The sequence below is a fragment of the Rana temporaria genome, chromosome 3 (genome assembly GCF_905171775.1).
Source record: "Rana temporaria chromosome 3, aRanTem1.1, whole genome shotgun sequence".
In the NCBI taxonomy this organism is placed as follows: domain Eukaryota; kingdom Metazoa; phylum Chordata; class Amphibia; order Anura; family Ranidae; genus Rana; species Rana temporaria.
Genome location: NC_053491.1, coordinates 118,721,867 through 118,743,383, shown reverse-complemented (window position 1 = coordinate 118,743,383; position 21,517 = coordinate 118,721,867). Strand labels below are relative to the sequence as shown.

Here is a 21,517-nt window from a genome sequence, read left to right as displayed (position 1 = left end):
GGATGTTTTGACGCCCCTTCCACCCTGCTATGTTATGGGGACGGGTGGGGGCCATCTTGCTCTCACTCGCATCCCTGCACAGTACAAGGAAGGACCCGATCGCCTCCGCCACTACCGACGGCTCCGGTAAGCGGCGGGAGGGGGGGCCCCCTCTCCCGATAACGGTGATCTCGCAGCGGAGACCACCGTTATCGTTTACAGGACCGCTCACGGTAAAGATGGATATCTCGGTTGTGGCAGCAGCTGCTGCCGTTGCCGAGGTATCCATCTTTAAAAAAAGGACGTATATCTGCGTGAGGAGATGTGATAAAACACATTCAAAACCATCCATAATGGTTTTAAGCAGCTGAAAGACAGAAACTGAAATGTGCTAAAACTCAAAACTGTTATGATTGGGGAATTCATATAAAAGCAGAACTATTCCTTATAAAGTGTTACTAAAACCCAGGACCCTGCATTCTCCCACAGTGCACAGAATGTGAAAATGCAATTTTCTCTTATCGTCCATGGACAGACACAGCTCCATAAATCTGGGTTATGTTCCAATTCACAGGAGAGGACTAGGCAGAAACATGTTGGATAATTAAATAAATTTTATTTTAACAGAGTTGCACAGCCCCACCCAGGGGGCAGTCCCTCCAGACATAACCCTTCTCCCTGCAGCATGCAGCCTCAGTTTCTTTCTGCCTAGCAAAGGAGAAGCACGTATGGCTCCCTTTGGGTCCAGCGCCCTGAGGTAATTTTTTTTTTCTTCTTCTTCTGCCGTCATCAGGACACTTACTTGCATGTCCCAATTTGCGCAAGTCACCAGAGGTTTCTGCGCTTTGCGATAGGGGAGGACCACTATCAGTTTGTGGCCCTTCCTTTTGGGCTAGCGTCAGCACCACAAGCTTTCACCAAGGTGCTTTCACCGATCAAAGCTTTGCTGAGTTAGCGAGGCATTGGCCATCGTGGGCTACTTAGATGGCCTTCTTCTGAGAGCAGCCTCTGGCTCTGAATTAGAGGTGGATGTGTATATAGCCAGCCAGACCCTCCAAGAAGTTGGGTGGGTGTTAAATATTCAGAGGTCGGTCCTGGTCCAGACACAGCATTTGGAGTACCTAGGGTTGATTCTGGACTCCTCGGAAGCAAAGGTTTTTCTTCCCCTGGAGTGACTGCAGACTCTTCGGTCTGCGGTGAAGCGGTTGGCATCCCGCAATTGGTCGTCTCTCCGTTTTCTGCATGCAAGTCCGGGGCCTCATGGTAGCCCCCTTCTAGGCGGTACCTTATGCCCAGTTCCACACTAGTGTTTTGCAGAAGGAGATACTGTCCAATGGAACAAATCTCCTTTTTGTCTGGATCGTCGGATTCAGGTAAGCCACTTAATCAGGGCCTCTCTGAATTTGTGGCTCTTCGGTCCGGGAAGTCGTTTCTTCCCTTCCAGTGAACAGTGATTTTGACAGACGCCAGCCTCACGGGTTGGGGGGCGTCTGGTGGGTCCAGTCGGCCCAGGGTCGATGGACTCTAGTGGAATCCCGTCTGCCATTTGATGTCCTAGAACTCTGGACGATCAGGCTATGCCTCTTCTCGTGATCGTGGAGGTTGCAATGTCGCCCGGTCGGGGTTTAGTCGGACAACGCCACGGCAGTGGCTAATGTCAACCATCAGGAAAACTAGCAGGTGGACTACCTGGGTGTACCTGTCTGCTACAGCTCCGTTTCGGAGATCTGACTCACTTTTTGTGTCTTTGTATGGTCCACAAAAGGGCCTGGCGGTCTCCTCGGCCACCATTTCTCGGTGGATCAGGCAGACCGTCATACAGGCCTATGCTCTTAAAGGGCGGGCACCTCCCTTTCCAGTCACGGCACATTCGACCAGGGCAATTTCTCTGTTGTTAATGGACGGACACGGCCCCCACCCCTCCTTTTTAGGTTTGTACTGCTCCTGAGGCTGCATGCTGCTGGGAGGAGGGTTATGTTCAGAGGGACCGCCCCCTGGGCGGGGCTGTTAAACTCTGTTAAAGTAACATGTGTTTAATTATCTAACATGTTACTGCTTAGTCCTCTCCTGTGAACAGGAACCTACCCCACTTGTCAAGATTTATGAAGCTGTGTCCGTCCATGGACGACAGAGAAAAGGATTTTATGGTGAGTACAAAAAATCCTATTATTTTAGTAAATATAAACAGCTAATTACCTTTTCACATCAGCAGTATATAGCAGTCTTTTGTGATTTCTATCAGTTCCTGGTGAAGCTTGTAGGAGGAGTTTTCATACTGCACTGAGCTGTCTGAGGCTGCAGGGCTCCTGACCCTCTATCTGGACATGTCTGGGCAGTGCTGATTGGCCCTGTGCAGATTATATGCACTCTCCCAAGAGAAAAAACAAAACTCTCTAGCAATACACACCAAACTGAGCGTGTGCAACCTTACTCCAAAGGCTCTGTCTTATCCGAACTTGTCCAGGGGGACAGTGTAGGGAGGGGAGGGTCTGTGCATACAAGATCAAGCAGCCTTTTTACACAATGCAGAGGATTAACCCCTTAGGTTTCACAGTGAGCATAACAAGCATACTTTACTGCATATACAAACTGATTTTACTGTTGTGGGTTTATTGAAACTTTAAATATTAGAAGTACTCTGCGACTATGCACGCCAGGTACAAAATACTGTAGGCAGGGGAATTTTTTTTTTTCTTAGCAATGTATTGTTTGTTTGTGTGATATTATATAGTGTTTGCAAACAATTTTTTCTAATGAAGTTTATTTATAGAATGAATTGTGTCTCCCATTCATAAGGCCACTAAGTAGAAGTGTTTGTGAGAAAGCTATTGACCTTTTATTGTATGAAACCTTGCAAACACCTTGCTTTCCTTCCTTTTAGAAATACTTGTTTTTTTTTTTTATGTCTGTTTTTTAAGATGCAACATACTCTATCTAGCAGGGTTTACATGTGTGTTATAGCACTATGGTAGCATCATGTTCCATATATTTTTTTATTCTGCGTTAAAATCATGTGAATTGGCACCAGGGGTTGCCATTCTGGAAGTGCACAAGACATGATTTTTTAGTTTACCTCTACAATACATGTTTACAGTAGTTCTTATAGTGCTTAACATTCACCCTAAGGGCTCTTTCACACGGGCGGCCCGTTCAGGTCCGCCTGCCAGTTTTTTAGGCGGACCTGAACGGGCGCTCCGTGCTCCTCTATGGAGCCGCGGATGTCAGTCCGTGAACACGGACAGGCGGTCCGTTTTCATCCGATCCCCCCATAGGGGAGAGCGGAGAAAAGACAGGGCGGTCCCTGCACAGTGTGCGGGGACCGCCCTGTCATCCGCTGGCTCAGCGGGGATCAACAGAGCGATCCCCGCTGAGCAAGCGGAGGTTCACGGGGCGGATCATTACTGATACGCCCCGTGTGAAAGGGGCCTAAGGCCTTTTGCACATGGGCAGCTGAGCCAATTAATTGTAAATTACTACATTTTTTTTTTCCCCTGACAGGCTGTGCTCTGGTGTACACTGGTGCCCTCGTAAATATTAGTATAGCACATAGGCTTTTTTTTGTATATGCCCATACCATAAACATGTGTTTACAGTAGCACTGGTGTATAGCCAAGGCTTTATATGGTGCACTTGAACTTCCCAGGTGGGAGAAAAGACTGTGGCATTTACATAGAAAGGGCTTGGCCTCCCATGTGCAAGAGCCATAAATGTCAAAAAGCTGATGCGTTTGCTTGATAGACAGACTTGTTAAAAAAAAAAAGAAAGAAAGAAGCAAACTACCTAGAATATGATGTCCTTGCTCAGCTGAAATGCTAGAATGTTGGCCTACTAGCTTTTGTTGCCTTTAGTCAAAATATATAAGTTGTATATATGTAACATTTGATTGACTAGATAGAAACCTCTTTATTTTAATACTGTGCATATCTTCTCAATCACAGTTCAGAAAAAGCTTGTCTAAATTTTTTCCATATGAATAAAGCTGCTGCTCTACTCTTAAAAATGTGTGCTCTCATTTATATTCTAAGTAACCTTGAAAACCCATACTGTTGCAATAAGAGGTGGTCTTATGCTTACTGTGTTTGAAAGAGAACCTTTTTGTTATGAAAAAAAGGCTTGAACATGGGGCAATATATTTTTACTATGGTAATTAGTGCCCAGATTTTCAATATAATTCGATTTATAGGCTTTTTTCCTGGCCTTCCTGAACAATTCCACTTCACCAGAACATCCTAATCGTGTATTGACTATGGGTAGTATATAACCGCTATAATTATTTACATACATCGTTTACGGTTTAAGTTTCCATTATGACATACCCAGATGCATTAGCCAATGAAACTGCCCATCCTCCACCAGCCAATAAAAACCTCAGCTTTACAGGAAGAGGGGCTCGGTAGTTGAACTTTCTGAAGTGCATGGAGAGTTTTTACATGGTGCTATTTTTCCAGAGGAGTGTGCATCCATGGCAACCTCCTTTTCCCTATGTATTCTGCAAGCTTTTGTTTGTCCATTCAAAACAAAGCTGTTGACCAACGAGTATAAACCTTCCTGTTCCCATAGTCTTCAGTTTTTGTTTGTTTGTTTTTTGCTAGTGTCCTAGGAAGATTAAGTGTGTTTTTTTTTTTTTTTTTTTTTTTTTTTTAACTTTAAGAATATTGTTTATCTGCAATCATTTAAGCTGGCCCAAGAATTGCGGTGTTAGCCTGTAACATGACCTTTGAGCACTGGGTTCTGCATATAGTATTCCAGAGACATTTAGTGTGCTGGGTTCACAAATCAACAGCAGAACTAATGTCACCTGTGATTCTGCTGATACCTGTATTTCTACTAGCTTGTGATTTGTCCCCCCCCCTCTTTTCTGCTGTGGTTCCTGTTGTACCCGTAGTTCCATAAACATGTGCTCTGTTTTTTTGTCCTTTGTGCAGGGCAGAGTGCTAATATGCATCAGCTAGTCTCAACTGCTAATTAATATAATCAACTACAGGGCTAGTCCCTTGCCCATCCTGGCTTTCTGCCTCTCGGTCTTGGCACGGCTAATCAAAGCAGGATCCTTTGCCTCGTGTCAGGCTGCAGCCAATCAGAAAGCATTCCCCTCCCTGCCTGATCTATTTAAATTCAGTTCAGTGCAGCTCTCGACTTGTTGCCTTGGGAGTATGCTGGTGATTGGGGCAATGGGTAACTGTAATGTGATCTGTTCACTGGTTCTGCACGTGGCACTCTCCATTGCTTAGGGCTCATTTACACAGGTATACTGGTCCCTATGCCAAGGGTACATGTTCACCTGTGTGGCCTATGCAGATGTTCCATACAGACTGGCTGTTCAAATTGACAGGTATGGATAGCTGCACAGATCTCCACACGCATCATGGAGTGTATATACAATAGCTCCAGGGTGGCAGTGTTCCTCCCAGAGGACCCGATTTTGATATACGGTAGCTTGGAATTTTGCCCCCTGCTTGAGTCTACACTCTCCATAGTCTTATCTAGCTCCTTCATCCACCTTGTCCAGAGAAACATTTTCATCAGTTATTTTTGGATCAAAATCTCTAGCATGACAGATGACTCAAAACGAAATGTACTCCTATGCCCTCTGCTTCAGTCTGTTTTATAACATTTCTGCAGCAGCTGTGGTGCAATAATCTCATTGTTCCTTTTTTGGTAAGTTTTTATACCTGAGGAAACTGCTTACATAACTCCTAGGCTTAAATTTTGTTATTGTATGTTTAAAATTGAAGCAACTGTCATCAAGGTCCTTAAACCTGTCAACCTTTTTTTAGTACATTCATTACTGAAACATATTTTGTATGGAATTGGGTTACTTCCGCCAAATAATTTTTTCCTCTAGAATGCTTTGCTGAATAATATCCCATGGAGAATGAGTTTACATAAGAGGTGGACCTTCCATATCTCTTGCCCAAACAAAATGCTGAACATTCTTGTTAAACTAATGCATATTGAAACCCTTTCCAAGGATTGTTTTTTGCAGACCCTGCCCTGCAACCTGCTGTTACAGTTAATTTCCAGACCCTGGGTATGCGTTCTAAAAGAACCTTAACCATGCTTAATGGTTATTCAGTTAAGCAGCAGTCCAGCTTATGTCTGCTGCATTGCCCTATTGTGTTCATGGGTTGTTATCGGATATGGTCATCCAACATGAATCTCTTTGGTCTAAAATACTGTTCTGTAGAACTACAATGTAAAAAGCGTTTGCTCCACATTTCCATTGAAAATATTTTTGGGGCTTCGATTGACAATTGTCATTGGTGGTAAAGTACTCCCTTATCGAAACAAAAGAAACCTAAGCCTTAATTCCGCAAACTGTATTTTACTCCCAATGGTAAAAAACCTGGCCATACATGATTGTAATTTGTTGCCATGAGATTAAATTTTCCTACACTTTCAGTGGTTAAAACAAACAGCCTAAGGACATGAAGTGGTATGTCAAAATACAGTTCAACTTAGGGGATAAGCAACACCACAAACAAAAACCGCTTTCTGTCTGTACCTTCATTCTGGCTGTCTATTTGAAAGCTGCAGCACTTGTGAATGAATTGCAAGAGTACTTTTCACCACCCTCACAGTTCATTAAGAACTACAAGTCAAGGTGCTTGTAGTTCATTCACATGCCCACCCTCACAGCCGTGCTCTTTTTCAAAAAGTGATAGCTAGAGCGAGGTCACACTGAGGAGATGATTGGGGGAACTGGCATGAGCTGGAACAAGTTCCAAAAGATTCATTTTAGCCTTTTTAGCCTATAGATTTGTGTGATGACCTGTAGGAGCCACTAAGACCTGGTGTAATGAGAAGCAGGTTGTCTTTTAGGGGGGACCCTCAGGAATGATAAATGATCAGTCTTCCTGAAGGTGAAATGTGGAGAGTTGGGTGGCGGCTGGACTGTAGAGTCCAAATCTGGTAGCGAAGAATTTGACGTTTCTCTTGCAGAAGAAACATTCTGGATTAAGCAGTATGAGACCCCTGATACTCTAAATCAGGGGTCTCTAAACTAAGGCCCACCAGTTGTTCAGGAACTACAATTTTCATCAGGCCTAGTCATGTCTGTGAATGTCAGAGTTTTACAATGTCTCATGGGATGTATAGTTCTGCAATAGCTCGAGGGCCATAGTTTATAGATCCCTGCACTAAATGATAAAATCTGTGTCGGTACTACTGAATGCGCATGATCTAACCAAAACCTTGCAAAGTTCTTTGGACAGAGTCTGTACCAATGAATCTCCCACTAGAAGGTTGTCTAGATTATTCCACTATGGGTATGCCCTGGGAGCACAGAAGGCTAGCACGGGGGTTAGTACCTTGGTGAATATGGAAAAGCTACAAACTTCGTGTTGTATGCCCACAGACAATCATAGGTAGTGTTGATGTTCTAGAAAGATGGGGGCATGCAAGTATGCATCCTTGATGTTCTCAGAGGCAAAACAAGTATGAGAGACCTGGTGCATTCCATACAACATTTCTTATGCCTTTAGATCCAGAATGGGGCAAATGCTTCCTTGGGCTTTGACATTCGTGAACAGGTTTGAGTAGAACCCTGTTGCAATTTGCTTGCTATGGGAGCACTTGAAGGGAGCACTTGAAGAGGAGGAGCCCAGAAGAGGAGTTAAGGGGCCACTCTGTGCAAAACCATTGCACAGAACAGGTAAATATAAAAAAAAAAATTTGCAGGGAAAAAAAAGACAAGGGAGCGATCCATCCTCCTAGAACATTTGGAATAAAATGAAGTATGCTGGGAGTGGGATAGGTTATACCTGGCTGGCCAATGGCTTTCTTTGCCAGTGTTCAGTTCCTCTTGCTCATTATACATTTATACAGCACCCCCTCTGTGCTGTGATCATGTGATTTCAGTGCACATGCATGGTCGCTGAAGAGTCTGAACCCAGAAGGAAGTCTGGGAGAAGATGGAAGTGCTCATGATAGAGGATCGTTTGACCAGCAAGTCTGCCATTGTGTTCTAATGTGAAGTGCATACTTATAGCTGAAGCCCATTTAGAATGCCTAAAAAGCTAACTATTTTTCAGGTTACAAAACACTGACACTCACGCAGAGTGTGACAGAAAGAGTATGTAGATGTTAGTAAAACGGGCATATAGAATAAATATTTACTGAATATAATTCTCAGTGCAATCACAGTTTATTAAACTACAATCAGTCAATATTGTAAATTGGTGCATATAAATAAAGAAATCTTGGTTATTGAATGCTCAGCCAAAAGTGCAATATAAATGTACATGCTGTAATTTTGAGCAAATACATTACAGTATTGTCCTAGCAAACCCAACATCCCCATTAAATGGGTTTCTCTGTAGACTTCCACTGCAAACTTAATCTGGCTTCAATACTTTGAGTCACTGACCCAGAAGAAACCGACGAGAAGAAAATTATAACTTGTGAACTGCATATTTGTTCCAAGTTAATGACACAAAGTACAAAAGCCACTGAATCATGACAGCCAGGAAGCCAAGATTGAAGATTCAGTCATGGAAAAAACGAATTCCTGTTTATTTTATCTGAACATGATTGGGTATTCAAAGTGGACACAACTATAAGTTGAGTGAAGATTCTCAACTACTTTAATAAATTAGCCCCTGTAAGTCAAAGGTCAAACAAAATAATTTTGATTATATGATACTGAATAGCTCTTGAAACAACAATTCAGTAAACAATGTTTAATGCAAAGCATTTAGGAGAAAAATTGAAAGCCTGGTCTAGTGCCAAAGGGGTAGCAGAATTAACTTTGAAACCTCTTGCGTCCTGATGGAATAGGTGGTAGAATGGGTTTGGTATTCGACCCTGGACGGCTTGCATGAGCAGAAAGCAGCGATGAGCAAGATTTGGACTTTGATGTTCTGACATAAGAGCGAGTGGATGATGATGATAGACGTGGTGTTTCTGGAGTGTTGCCCAGACTCTTTTTATCACCTGTAATATAAAGACAACATAAATAAAAGTTCCACTTTAACCAAGCTTCTGAAAAGCATTTCTTTATATTTTATTTATATAAATAAAAATGTTCAATTAATTTGTCCATCAGATTTAAGAACCTAAGTTGAATATGGTTTTTCATTTAAATTTATTAAGAAAGCCAGAAACGTTATATCTTTTTGATGCTTTCATTGGTTCCTAACATGTAGTAAGAAATCTAGGCAATATATTGAGAAACGTGTGCCCACAGGGCATTCATAAGGGTGGGTGGGAAAAGGTAACCTTGAGAAATGGATGTAATGTATGTGGCTATATTGGCAGCCCACCAATAAATAAAGATTGAAACATTACAAACCTGAAATACTGTCTTGCTCTTGCCTAATGCCAGAGAGATCCAATGGTTCTACATTTTCTTCTGGAGGGGACTGAATGTTGATGACAGGCGTTGGCTGAGAAGATGATCTTCTAGCAGAAAAGGCACCAGCTGAAGACAATAAGGACAAGCCAGAACTAGGCCTGGAGTCTCTGGAACTATGGTGACAGAAAAATAAAAGATACTTTATACAGTGATTGTATTTCCCCTTACATAGTTGTATTTGACAGTGGTTCTCAACCTCAGTCCTCAAGGACCCCTAACAGGCCATGTTTTGGGAATTTATCTTATGCCGCATACACACAACCGTTTTTAATGTCATGGAAAAACACTAAGTTTTTCTCAACGTAATTCTTGTCAAGCCTGCCTTGCATAGACACGATCGTGACAAAAAAATGCTTGAGCAAAGCACGGTGACGTACAACGGCACTATAAAGGGGAAGTTCCATTCGGATGGCGCCACCCTTTCGGCTGCTTTTGCTGATTTTGTGTTAGTAAAATTTAGAAAGTGAGAGCCGATTCGCACTTTTCAGTCTTCGAGCTTTTTAGTCTGTTACAGCGTGACGAATGTGCTATCTACATTACAAATGCTAGTTTTACCAGAATGAGTGCTCCCGTCTCATAACTTGCTTCTGAGCATGCGTGTTTTTCCCCATCAAAACAACGAGAAAAAATAGAGCATGTTCTAAAATTTTTAATGACCATTTTTTCACGTTGCAAAAAATGCTCTGGAGCCTACACACGATCGTTTTTAATGACCAATTTAAAAAATTTAATTTTTCTCGCCATGAAAAACGGTCGAGCCATTGACTCTGATTTAAAGCACCTGTTCAAGATGAAGGAAAACCTGCAAACATGACCTGTTGGGGGTATTTGAGGACCGAGGTTGAGAACCACTGGTATATGACATGATATACACAATGTCCAAATGTTCAGAAATAATTACAATTTGGATACCTGGGCTGATTGCAAGATGTATATCCAGGTCAAATGGCACATAAAAACTGCATAATTGTGGGCCAATAAAGACTCTTCCATACCCACAGTAACTAGGGGTGCAACGGATCGTCACCGATCCGTGATCCGAACGGGCCACCCCGTTCGGATCGGCACACCCCGCGATCCGCGGACCGCTCCGGAGCCTAGGCCTAGGAAAGTCCCCGGCTTCGGCCTAGCTCCGGAGCGGCGGCCAGTCTGCTGCCAGAGCCCAGCGTGACACGCCTCCCCGGGGAGGCGTGTCACGCTGTGCACTGGGCTCTGGCAAGCCGACATGGAGAGGGAATATTAGCAGAGAAGCACTGGTGTGAGAGGAGGGGGGGGGGGGGAAGAGCACATTTCAGGGGTGGATTAAAGAGGAAGCAGGTGAGGCTGTTTGGGACTTGTTAAAAGTACAATCTTGATGTTTTTACAGAAAATATATATATATATATATTTTCTGTAAAAACATCAAGATTGTACTTTTAACAAGTCCCAAACAGCCTCACCTGCTTCCTCTTTAATCCACCCCTGAAATGTATGTGTGTGTGTGTATATGTGTATATATATATATATATATATATATATATATATATATATATATATATATATATATATATATACATATACACACATTTTTTTTTTTTGGACCAATGAAAACACCCTTTTTTTTTTTTTTCCCGCTGATCCGAAAATGATCCGATCCGTGACTCCTGATCCGAGGATCGATCCGATCCGTGAGTTTTTTGATCCGTTACACCCCTAACAGTAACACAGCCTAGAGGTGATGGCTTCAAACACCATCAGTATTTTTTATCATTACATTCTACAGCTACAGTACAATTTTAATATTCGTGGCTGTTAAAGGTAAAACAAAAACTATGAGAACATAGTCTGTTATTATTAAAAAAAAAATGTTTTACATTGTGGCTTTACTCTCTCTTTTAGAGTTAGTTGTGAGGTCATTGTCAAATTAGCCCCAGGTATTTGTAAAATATGAAATTGTATACTTTATATCTGATAAAAGTACTTACAAAATTAGTGTTGTGATAATTTACAAGAATATGTGCTTGACACTATCCTTGGTAAAGCATTTTCATTTTTACTGACAGCCATCAATCATAAGCTCAAAGCAAGAGGTGACAAACCTAAATGTCGTTGCTACCCCTAAAAAAAATGGGGATCAACTAATCCAGTACGGGTGGTGAGGGTAATGCAGAAAGGCCTAGACAGTTGGTGGTAATAGAGGATTCTATGCCATGTGGTGGACCAGGTAGAAACATTTCTGGGAAAAGCTAGGCATGATCCAGATGTCACCCCCCCCATCTAAATTTGTCCCACCTCTTTATTGTCAAGTTGCTATTCTGGGTCTCTTGTGGCTATATGGGGCAGAGGACAGGGGTGAGTGGGGCTTAGGATGGGGTTCAGCAGGGCAGAAGATGGGGTAGCAGAGCATGGGACATGGGTCAATAGAACAGAAGATCAGCAGGGCAGAGGATAGGGTCATTGCTGGCAGGGCTCTCAACAGTGCTGCTCCTCCCCAACTGCACACAGCCGAGGTTGTATTCTTTTACAGACACAGCCTCAATCTGCACAGTGTGTAGCTGTGTACCGACATATGTGTACTCTGAATTGTTAGGTCTTAAAGTGGAAGTAAACTTGCTTTTATCTGTAGCTAAGCCTAGAATAAGGCTTACTTACAGGTAGTGTAAATATATATCCTAAACGTGCACCGCTGGTGCATGTGCTCTGAAGGAACGGCCATCCGTGCCGTTTATTCAGAGCCTTGTGCTGTGAACAGCAGCGCATGCGCGGGAGTGATGTCATCGCAGCTCCGTACAGTCACAAAGCTAGAGTCCCCGAATCCAGAAGCAAGACGGGTGAAGATGAGAGCGCCTGCGGTGCTGACATCTTGGAGCTGAAAGAGCTTAGTTGTAAGGTAAGTTTAACCACTTCCAGCCCAAGGACGTCATATGAAGTCCTTGACTTTCAGTGGAGATATCTGAATGATGCCTGCAGCTACAGGCATCATTCAGTTATCCTCTTTTTCAACCGGCGATTCTGTGCACCATAAGAATGATCATAGCGGCAGTTCTGGCTCTTGATCGTTCTTAAAGGTGACGGGAGGGGGCTCTCCCATGCCATTGGGGACCCAGAGAAAGAATCAGTCGCCAACGGATGACGATCATAGAGATTTCTGGTGACCAGATGGTCACTAGTCACCTCTATGACCCACGGAGGCCGGGCGCGACTTTATGATGTCACGTCCGGGCTGCGATTGTAAACAAAGCCGCAATCGCAGCTTGTAAGCATGGGAGAGATGAGAGATGTGGGGTCTTATTGTGACCCTGCATCTCTCCATAAAGAGGACCTGTCACAAACGATTCCTATTACAAGGGATGTTTACATTCCTTGTAATAGGAATAAAAGCGATCAAAGAATAATAAAAAATATATATAAATTTAAAAACGCCCCTGTCCCCGGTAGCTCATGCTCAGAAGTGAACACAAACGTAAGTCCTGCCCGCATATGTAAAACGCAATGCGCGTTAAAACGCGAGCAACAATTCTGGCACTAGAACTCCTCTGTAGCTCTAAGGCTGGATTCGCATCTATGCATTTGTAGTGCTTTTTGCATTTTGCAAATCTGCAAAATGTAAAAAGCACTAAAACTGCATAGGTGTGAATCCAGCCTAAACTGGTAACCTGTAAAACAAAATAAAAAATCTCCATAGGCGACGCTTTTTAAGTACTGAAGTTTGGTAACATTCCATTTTAAAGCATTACATGTTGGGTATCCAATTACTCTGCGTAACATTATCTTTCAAATTATACAAAAAACATGGGCTAACTTTACTGTTTTGTTATTTTTTTAATTCATGAAACAGTTTTAAAAAAAAGAAATAAAACAGTTTGAAAATTTTTTGCGCAACTACCGTGCGAGATAAAAAGTTTCAACGACCGTCATTTTATTCCATAGGGTGTCTGCTAAAAAACATATATAATGTTCGAGGTTTCTGAGTAATTTTCTAGCAAAAAAATGATGATTTTTACATGTAGGAGAGGAGTGCCAGAATAGGCCCGGTATGCAAGTGGTTAACATAATGTGCTAGTATGTGATGCATACTAGCACATTATGATATTACCTTGCAGGTACAAAAAAAATGTCCAGCGCTTTACAACCACTTTTTCAATAAACATTCTTAAGTTAAAACAAAAACAATTAAAAATCAGATCTGCACATGTAGGCTTCTTAGAAGATAACTCAAAGTTGGTGATTTGGGGATATAGAGAAGGTAAATCTATTGTTGGGGAATTTGAAACTTGACTCCAGTCAGGCTACAACCTGGTGGTCATGGTTTTGTTCCCTTCAGCTACTCCAACCTTGTAGAGAGTTAATTACCAAGAATGTGTGGACATGTAAAAAGGTATTATTTGGTATGTGGGAACAAGTGACTCTGGGTTATCTTGCTCCAAGTAAGCTGGTAATAGCTAAATATTAAGACTGTCTTCTGGAAATTCTCTAGAGTTTATGTGAATATAGAATGTTAAATAAGTGGGTTGACTGGTTTTAATGAGGGATATGTCATATGTTAATTAGAGCTTTTTCGTGTAAATGTTCAAAATGGTATAAATATATCTAGAAATGTAAACAATTTAACACTTTCTTCTTTGTTGTTAAAGTGCCATGTGATAGTGGTCTGGATTATTCTATAACACTTTTTAAATACCTTCTTCAGCTTGGTGTATTCAAAGAAATGGAGGGGCTCAGGTCCATAATGGGGATAGTACTGCCACGGTCTCAATTGAACCACAATAGCTAAAAAAATTTATGTGGCCTAGAAATAATAGTTAATAATTAATAACTAAAGGTGAGTAAAGCACCTGATGGCTTACAACCATTTGTCCTCAAAGAGTTGAGCTCTGTTATTTTGAAGTCATTGGGCCTGATTCAGATACGAGATACGACGGCGTATCTCCGGATACGCCGTCGTATCTCTGAGTGCGGGCCGCCGTATCTATGCGACTGATTCAGAGAATCAGTTACGCATAGATTTCCCTAAGATCCGACCGGTGTAAGTGTCTTACACCAGCGTATCTTAGGCTGCATATTTACGCTGGCCGCTAGGTGGCACTTCCGTATAGTTACGCAAGGAATATGCTAATTAGGTATTTACGCCGATTCAGAAACGTACGTCCGGCTGGCGCATTTTTTTACGACGTTTACGTTACGCTTTTTTCGGCGTATAGTTACCCCTGCTATATGAGGCTTAGCTAATGTTAAGTATGGACGTCGTTCCCGCTCCGAGTTTTGAAATTTTTACGTCGTTAGCGAATAGGGCTGGACGTCATTTACGTTCACGTCGAAACCAATACGTCCTTGCGGCGTACTTTGTAGCAATGCACACTGGGATATTCCACGGACAGCTCATGCGCCGTTCGTAAAATACGTCAAATACGCAGGGTCACAGTGAATTAACTTAAAACACGCCCACATCATCCCCATTTCAATTAGGCGGGCTTATGCCGCCACACATACGTTACGCAGCCGTAACTTATGGCGCAAGTTCTTTCTGCATACGGAACTTGCGCCCTAAGTTACGGCGGCATACCGTATCTGACATACATTACGCCGCGCCGGCTGATACAGCAATGTATCTGAATCCGGCCCATTAATTCCAATTTTAGAGACTCTTTACTGATGGATTGGTGCAAGGCCAAAGTTGTGTCTGTATTTAAAAAAGAATCAAAGTCTTTACCAAGGAGAGAGAGGGGAAGAAAGCGAAAGAGAGAGAGAGTGAGAGAGGAAGGAAGAAAGAGAGAGAGAGAAAGAGAGAGAGAGAGTGAGAGAGAGGAAGGAAGAGAGAGAGAGAGAGAGAGAGAGAGAGAGGGGGGGGAGGAGAGAGAGAGAGAGAGAGGGAGCGAGAGAGAGAGGAAGGAAGAGAGAGAGAGAGGAAGGATGCGAGAGAGAGAGGAAGGATGCGAGAGAGAGAGGAAGGATGCGAGAGAGAGGAAGGAAGAGAGAGAAAGAGAGAGAGAGAGAGGGAGGATGAGAGAGAGAGAGAGAGAGAGAGAGAGAGAGAGGAAGGAAGAGAGAGAGAGAGGAAGGAAGAGAGAGAGAGGAAGGAAGAGAGAGAGAGAGAGGAAGGGGGAGAGAGAGAGAGAGAGAAAGAGAGAGAGAGAGAGAGAATCTATTATTGCCCCTATAAAAAGCATACAATTTTGAGCACCAGTTTACAAATGTTGGGGAACTGGAGACAGCTATAATTGACTAAACTATAAGGGGCAGATCCTCAAAGATCTGCACCGGCGCAGCGTATCTGAGATACGCTACGCCGCCGTAACTTACCTGGCTTTGGTTTGAATCCAGAAAGAATTTGCGCCATAAGCTACGGCGGCGTAGTGTATTCTCAAATGCGGCGAGTTGGGGGCGTGTTTCATTTAAATGAAGAGCGTCCTCGCGCCGAACGAACTGGGCATGCCCCGTCCGTCAAAACTCCCAGGGTGCATTGCTCCAAATGACGTCGCGTTATACGCGGGAATGACGGCCATACTAACATTGAGTAAGCCACCAGATAACAGCTTTAACTATACGCCGGAAAAAGCCGAACGGAAACGGCGTAAAAGAATGCGACGGCCGCTCGTAAGTTCGTGGATCGTCGGAAAAAGCTAATTTGCATACTCGACGCGGATTACGACGTGAACGCCACCCAGCGGGCGCCGGAAAATTGCATCTTAGATCCGACGGCGTACTAAGGCGTACGCCTGTCAGATCTAACACAGATGCCGTTGTATCTTGTTTGGTGGATACCAAAACAAAGATACGACGCGCAAAATTTGAAATTACGCGGCGTATCAACAGATACACCGGCGTAATTTCTTTGAGGATCTGCCCCTAAATATATCTAAACTAATAATTCTAGCTATCTCAGTTTATTATTTAAAAAAATCTGGATACATTTCTAAATGCACAGAATATATATGTCTATTAACATTTAATGGGCTAGATTCACATACCTTTAGGCGGGTGTAGCGTATCTCCTTTACGCTACGCCGCCGTAACTTTGAGAGGCGAGTATGGTATTCTCAAACATTTTGCCGCCGAAGTAACTTCGGCGGCGTAGCGTATTAGGGCCGGCGTAAGCCCGCCTAATTCAAATGTTGAAGCTGTGGGCGTGTTTTATGTATATTAAGTGTGACCCCACGTAAATGACTTTTCGATCGAACGGCGCATGCGCCATCCGTATCCCAGTGCGCATGCTCCAAATGACGTCGGCAAATCGTCAATGCTTTGCCCATTCACATACGAGTTACGCAAACGACGTAAAATTTGAAAAATTTGACGCAGTTCCGACGTCCATACTTAACATTGGCTGCGCCATCTTTTTGGTGGTTTATCTTTACGCCTTACGTAAACGGCGTATCTTAACTGCGACGGCCAGGCGTCTGTTCGTGAATAGGCGTATCTAGCTGATTTACATATTCTAGGTGTAAATAATTGTACACGCCCCTAGCGGCCAGCGTAAATATGCAGTTAAGATACGACAGCGTAGGAGACTTACGCCGGCCGTATCTTAGCAACATTGCATACGCTTAAAGTTGCGACGGCGCGGATTCGGACTTACGTAAGTCGTAAGTCTACCTGAATCTGGCCCAATAACTCCAGAGATTATCCAACTGCCTTAGAGGTTGAAGAACAATTCGATCCTGTTAGAGCAAAACATACCATGCTTTAGAAGGTTTTTTCGTCTTCCTCTGGAACAACTGTGGGTATTGGAGGTTTTCAATTTATTATTTACCGTATTTATCGGCGTATACGACGCACTTTTTTTCCCTTAAAATCAGGGCAAAATCGTGGGTGCGCGATATACGCCGATACCCGCTTCCTGCGCTGTGTTTGAACCACTCCGCCGACATATATCGAGCGCAGTACACTCGGGCAGGCTCGGCTCCGCTCGCGGTCACGTCCTGTACGTCCTTTACGCGAGAGGAGCCGAGCCTGCCCGAGTATACCCAAGTGTACTGCGCCCGGTATATGTCGGCGGAGTGGTTTGGGGATCGGCTGAAAAACACAGCGGGGAGGACACCACAATGGCCGCAGAATGACGCCGGACTGGACAAGGCCGCCGATGGACGCCGGGCAAGACACCGACGAGGGGCATCCAAACTGTGGCCCGGATTCAGATAGAGATATACGACGGCATATCTCCTGATACACTGTCGTATCTCCGAGTTCCGTCCATCGTATGTATGCGCCTGATTCATAGAATCAGGTTCCGCATAGATCTCCCTAAGATCCAACAGGTGTAAGTGACTTACACCGTCGGATCTTAGGCTGCAATTCCAGGCCGGCCGCTAGGTGGCGTTTCGTTTTTTGTACGCAAGGAATATGCAAATGAGGAGTTCCGCCGATTCAGAAACGAACGCCCGCCCGGCGCTTTTTTTTACGTCGTTTGCGTTCGGCTTTTTCCGGCGGATAGTTACCCCTGCTATATGCGGCGTATCCCATGTTAAGTATGGCCGTCGTTCCGGGGTCGAATTTTGAATTTTTTACGTCGTTTGCGTAAGTCGGTCGCAAATACGGATGGACGTAATTTACGTTCTAGCGACGTCATTTGGAGCAATGCACGCTGGGAAATTTAGCCGGAAGTGCATGCGCAGTTCGATCGGCGCGGGGACGCGCCTGATTTAAATAGTAAACTCCCCCTAGCCACGGAATTTGAATTCCGCCGGGGGGTTTACGATCCGCCGGCGCAACTTTAGAGGCAAGTGCTTTCTGAATACAGCACTTGCCTCAAAAACTTGCGCCGGCGGATCGTAAATCAGATAGATTACGCAGATCTAAAGATCCGCTAATCTATCTGAATCTATTTTTTTCCAGGAATTTTCCTTCTAGGTTGGGGGTGCGCGCTTTATGCCGGGGCGCGTTATAGGAAGATAAATACGGTATTTATGTTTATGGAGGTTTTAAATGTATTTATTTACTACATTTTTTCCTCATGGTTGGACTTGTGTCTTTTTTAACCTAACTATGCAACTATGCTTTTCTATGGTCCTACGTGTTAGGACATGCTCATACAGTTTAATGGGTCATGCAGCTTTTGAATTGCTGATCTTCCTAATTTGTTTTGATTTGCTTGATTTAAAATATTATTCATAGATGTTGATCTGTCTCATTGTGAGACACTAAATGCTACTGCATCAGTTGTACATACCTCTTAAAAACACACTACAATGTTATGACATGTAAGTATAAAAAGTGGTTTAATACCCTGTTGTGGTTGGCAAAGGGTGCTGCTCTATATATTAGCATTGGCAACAATGTAACTCAGCATTTTGATTCAGCATAGTTTTTTGTAATAGCATCAGTATTTTGGATACTGTGTCAATAGTTTATCGTTTACCCTTCCGCCTAATGCCGCATACACACCATCACTTTATGTGATGAAAAAAAACGACATTTTCTGTGAAGTAAAAAACGACGTTTTTGAAACTTCAATTTTCAAAGACGAAGTTGCCTACACACCATCGTTTTTTCACAATGCTCTAGCAAAGCGAGGTTACGTTCACCATGTTTTTCCATTGAAGCTCGCTTCATAACTAGCTTCTGGGCATTGCGCGGGTGTAAAAACGTCGTTTTAAATGTCGTTTTTTGCTACACACGGTCAATTTCTGTGAAGTAAAAAACGACGTTTTGAAAAACGACACATAAAATTGAAGCATGCTTAAATTTTTTTTTTGTCGTTTTTTACAAGACATAAAACAACGTTTTCCCCCACACACGGTCATTTAAATTGACGTTTTTAAAAACGTTGTTTTTTTTCATCACATAAAGTGATGGTGTGTACGCGGCATAACAGTGGAGTGCTGATGATTGGGGGGGAGCATTTTTTAGCAATGGTGGTGCAGGCTTGTAAAGTTGATAATTTTCAATTAAAAGTGCAGATTTTTTCCCAAGGACACAATAGACAATATTGTGTCTTAGACAATATGGAGGTGGACATCACTTTTGCTTGAAAACTGCCACCTGTTAAGGTCTGCACCCAAACAGGCTTTCGGTTGTCAGTTGTGAAGTTGTAGACACAAGTCCACCTGGCACACTGCAAAAACCCAGGATGCGAGAGTGCAGGAGGAGAAAACGCGTGCTCGCCTTTCCTGGAATCCACACGCTTTGGGATTTGACTATGTAACCTTTTTAAAAAGTGCTAACATCTATGCCAAAATTATAAATTTATAAATATTAGGTCAAAGTTTACAACATACATATGCTTCGGAATGCCAACTCCACCCAAACCGATATTCCAAGCACAATTCTTCATGATTTACCTGGTGTCAGGGCTGGCTGGTGGGAAACTACGATCTGCAGTTACGTTACTACCACTTGGTTTCATTGACGTGCATGATGTAGGGTCTAGAAGGCGGCGGTGGGTGCCTAATGTTGCTGGAGCAGTTACTGGACCTCTACAAATATATAACATCGGAAACAAACAGTAATTTACTCATATTCATTCAATCTGCCAGGTCAGGCTCAGTGTTACCATTATGTTGCTTGCATCCATATTCGATTCTATTACAAAACTATTAAAGTCACCTCTGAAACAGCTGGGTGTATGTTCCAGGAGTCTTTCCTACTAAAGCCTGTCTTGCTGCTTGCTGACGTCTACGAACAGAGGCCTCCTCCTGAAAGCAATAATCACGGTTAAACATATGGCATATATTTACATATAAATGATATACAGTCTGGTAATGACTAAAAGAGAGAATTACTGCAGGTGTTTGAGAGGAAACTTTGGCTGAGACTCTAGCAGAATAATTTCTTGCAGCAGAATCCTGAAATTCATTGTAGGTGTTGTTCTGGGAGCCTTTAGTTGCATCATTTGCTGAGGATCCAGTCAGAGGTTTCCCAGAATCTAAATGTATAAGAGCTAACATTAGGTCAATGCTTTTACATTTTTACAACATATGGCATACAGCATTTCAAAAAGAGAGAAGTAGATACTCTTTCTGTTAAATAGAACAAATATATTTTATATTATTAGAGTAGTGTTGACCTTATATTGTATGTACAGGAAAAACTTTTTTGTGGATAGCGTAGGAAATGCTATCATCAACATTTTTGCAGTGTCTGTCCTACAGGGAAGAGCTCCCTTTACTTTGTATCCAGAAAGTAAGAGGAAATCTCTCCAAAGGTATATGTACTTTTCCTCTTAGGCCCCGTACACACGATAGAATCCATCCGCAGATAAATCCCAGCAAATGGGTTTCTGCGGATAGATCCTATGGTGTGTACACGCCAGCGGATCTGTTTCCGCAGAGAAATCTCCTCTGGGATGGATTCCAGCAGATCGGATATTTGCTGTGCTGCACAACAAATCCATCTGCTGGAATCCATCCCAACGGATGGATCCGCTCGTCTGTACAGACTTACCGGATCCATTCGTCCAAAGGGATTCCCCGCACGCGTCGTAATGATTTGACGCATGCGTGGAATTCCTTATATGACAGCGTCGCGCCCGTCGCCGCGTCATAATCGCGGCGACGGCGCGACACGTCATCGGCAGAGGATTTCCGCGCGGATTTCAATGCGATGGTGTGTACACTCCATCCCATCGAAATCAGCGGAAATCTTTGAGAGGATTTATCCGTGGAAACGGTCCGCTGGACCGTATCTGCGGATAAATCCTCTCGTGTGTACGGGGCCTTAGACAAATGTCATCTTTGAATAGTATGAAGGAAATTGGTATTGTGCTGCTTGTTTTTAGTGGTGTGTGTCCCTTTAAATACACCTCAACTTGGTGCTCCGAGAACAAAACGCTATGATGTGCAAATTAGCAATGGAAAAATAAATAATATGTGAACAACCATTTAGTAAATCTGTGATATTGATTCCTTATGTGTAAATCATAAAACACTGAAAACATTAAACTAGCACCATATGCAAAAACATAGGCCCAGATCTACTTAGCGCGGCGCATTTGTAAGTCCGGAGTAGTGTATCTCAGATACACTACGCCGCCCTAACTTACAGCGTTTTTCCCGTATCCACAAAGAATTTGCGCCGTAATTAACAGCGGTGTAGTGTAAATGTGTCGGCGTAAGGGCGCACAATTCAAATCACTAAGTTGTGGGCGTGTTTTATGTTAATACGTCTGATGTTTTTTTTAACGGCGCATGCACCGTCCATGGGGGTATCCCAGTGCGCATGCTCCAAATTAACCTGCAACAAGCCAATGCTTTCGACGTGAACGTAATT

At 43.1% G+C, this 21,517-nt stretch overlaps 1 protein-coding gene across 1 annotated transcript in view; it reads right to left on the bottom strand.

The window, feature by feature from the left end:
* Nucleotides 1-8,103: 8,103 nt before the first annotated feature.
* Nucleotides 8,104-21,517, bottom strand: part of LRGUK (leucine rich repeats and guanylate kinase domain containing) — a 121,036-nt gene continuing 107,622 nt past the window's right edge. Inside the window, exons 16-20 of the mRNA XM_040343313.1 lie at nucleotides 20,032-20,174; nucleotides 19,856-19,944; nucleotides 19,591-19,725; nucleotides 9,272-9,447; nucleotides 8,104-8,913 (exon numbers count right to left, since the gene is read on the bottom strand). Of these exons, the coding sequence (XP_040199247.1) occupies nucleotides 8,723-8,913; nucleotides 9,272-9,447; nucleotides 19,591-19,725; nucleotides 19,856-19,944; nucleotides 20,032-20,174 (734 nt within the window). The 3' untranslated portion in view covers nucleotides 8,104-8,722. The remainder of the gene's footprint in view (nucleotides 8,914-9,271; nucleotides 9,448-19,590; nucleotides 19,726-19,855; nucleotides 19,945-20,031; nucleotides 20,175-21,517) is intronic.